This window comes from Asparagus officinalis, chromosome 8 (assembly GCF_001876935.1).
Source record: "Asparagus officinalis chromosome 8, Aspof.V1, whole genome shotgun sequence".
NCBI classification, from domain to species: Eukaryota; Viridiplantae; Streptophyta; class Magnoliopsida; order Asparagales; family Asparagaceae; genus Asparagus; species Asparagus officinalis.
Window position 1 is genome coordinate 62,887,205 of NC_033801.1, and position 2,196 is coordinate 62,889,400.

Genomic DNA, 2,196 nt, shown 5'->3' on the forward strand with positions numbered 1-2,196 from the left:
TATATGTAGCATCCCAACAAATGATTCTTGTATGTTGTGTAGATGAGAGTAGTGCAATATTATGTTTTCTTCTATTTTTTAATAGTTTGGTGATTAACGATTAGCATACATATCAACATTTTTTAATTGATTGCTAATTTGTTATCAGTCCCATTGTGTGCTAATAATAGAGTGCTTTATTTATTTCCTATGCACATAAGTTTCATGTAAATTGATTATATTTCATTGGTTATATTATTTAATAGGATGGAGGAAGATCAAAATTTGCCCATTTTATATTTTCATCATGAAGACTTCGATGATAATCTTTTGATTCACGTAATCGAATTAGCTGTTGAGGCTGCAGATCTGATCACAAAGGTATCAAGACTTCTATCACAGGAGTTCATAGCAAATACGCTTAATTTTCGAAGTCCTCGACGTGGTATCACAGATCTTGGTCTCACATACTTACAGTCCAAGATGGATAATCATCCACAAGATTTTCGTAGAATTTACCGCATGTACCCAGATTGCTTCATGAAGTTATGCAATATCTTGAGAGAGCGGGGCCATATACAAGACACATACCACATTAGTGTTGAGGAGATGATTGCTATTTTTCTTCTCACAGTTAGTCAAAATCAACGATACTCTGTTGCAACTGATCGATTTGATCGATCAAAATGGACCAGCAATGTATGTTTCAATAAAGCATTACAGGCTTTGGTATCTTTAGCATCATGTTTGATGGCATCACCCCCTACTGATCCACCTGATAAGGTTAAATCAGAATCTCGCTTTTGGCCTTATTTCAAAGTAATTATTATTGCTTTAGATTTTACACACACGCAGACACACACACACACGTGCACACATGCGTGCGCGACCATACACATATCACTTGAGATGGTCTGACACATTGATTATTCAGGATTGTATCGGTGCAATAGATGGAACTCATATACCGTGCATGGTGTATAACATAGATCAGACGCCCTATCGAAATAGACATGGTTTTCTCTCTCAGAACGTCTTGGCAGCTTGCACATTTGATCTCAAATTCATTTATGTCTTAGCTGGGTGGGAGGGTTCTGCTAATGATGCAAGAGTCTTGAAGGATGCAATGAGTAGACCTTATGGACTTCCACTTCCACAGAGTAATAATCTTTACATAGTATTCTATCAATTAAGGAATATTTTTTTAGTTTTATAATATTTTTTATCATTCATATTTTTTATTCTTGTTTGCAGATAAATTTTATCTAGTTGACTGCGGCTATCCAAATAGGCTACAATTTCTTGCTCCATACCGAGGTCAAAGGTACCATCTTTCAGAGTTCGGCCCTCCTAATAATCGACAACGACCACGAAATTCAAAAGAAGTTTTCAACCATCGGCATGCGTCTCTTAGAAATTGTGTCGAGCGCATCTTTGGAGTTTTTAAGTCTAGATTCACTATTTTCAAGAGCCAACCTCCAGGTTTTCCGTATGCCACACAAATAAAGATGTTCGTTGCATGCGTAGGATTGCATAACTTTTTAAGATTAGAGAATACAAATGATGACTTCGACATTTATGATCTTCTACTAGAAGCTCCACGAAATATTGCTGATGCAGATGATGATTCCGATGAAGAAGATGAGTTACAGACTCAACAGACTCAACGAGCAGCTGCGGGAGCTTGGAGAAATTCTATGGCAGAGGCCATGTGGGATGATGGAAGTCGAGTCACTCTAGGAATTTAGATTTTTATTTAGTTGTAAATATTTTATTATTTGAGATGAATAGTGATGCTTTATTGTATTATATTTTATAGTTATTACTAGACTAATCAATTGCTTATCAATCTTATATTATTTTTAATATACAATTATTAACAATAATAATTTATACCCACCGTTACCCCCACCAAATTATCCTACCAAATTATCCCCTTCATAATATTATCCACCATTATCCCACCAAATTATCCTACCAAATTGTCCCACTTCAAGAATTATCCATCATTGTTCCACTAAATTATCCCAGTGTTAAAAAATTATCCCACTTTACCAATTATCCCAGTTCTACTTAAAAAATTCTAGGTGACTAACTATAAAATAAGATTAATAAGAAGTATGTGTTTGATCAATAAGAAGAAAACTAAGTGTATGAACAGAACAATTTAATTCTAAAATAGTAAATAATTTAAGCAATAAATGATTTTTTTCTTTT

At 34.4% G+C, this 2,196-nt stretch overlaps 1 protein-coding gene across 1 annotated transcript; it reads left to right on the top strand.

The window, feature by feature from the left end:
* LOC109821303 lies at positions 247-1,813 on the top strand. Its single transcript, XM_020387491.1, has 4 exons — positions 247-798; positions 914-1,139; positions 1,234-1,679; positions 1,799-1,813. The coding sequence occupies exons 1-4, from the start codon at positions 247-249 to the stop codon at positions 1,811-1,813; spliced, it is 1,239 nt and encodes a 412-aa protein (XP_020243080.1).

Excerpts from the sequence above, each read along its gene's own strand:
- LOC109821303 (XM_020387491.1), top strand. The coding sequence starts at position 247 with ATGGAGGAAGATCAAAATTTGCCCATTTTATATTTTCATCATGAAGAC. Across the intron at positions 799-913 it reads GCTTTTGGCCTTATTTCAAA|GATTGTATCGGTGCAATAGA; the intron begins GTAATTATTATT and ends TTGATTATTCAG. Across the intron at positions 1,140-1,233 it reads TGGACTTCCACTTCCACAGA|ATAAATTTTATCTAGTTGAC; the intron begins GTAATAATCTTT and ends TCTTGTTTGCAG.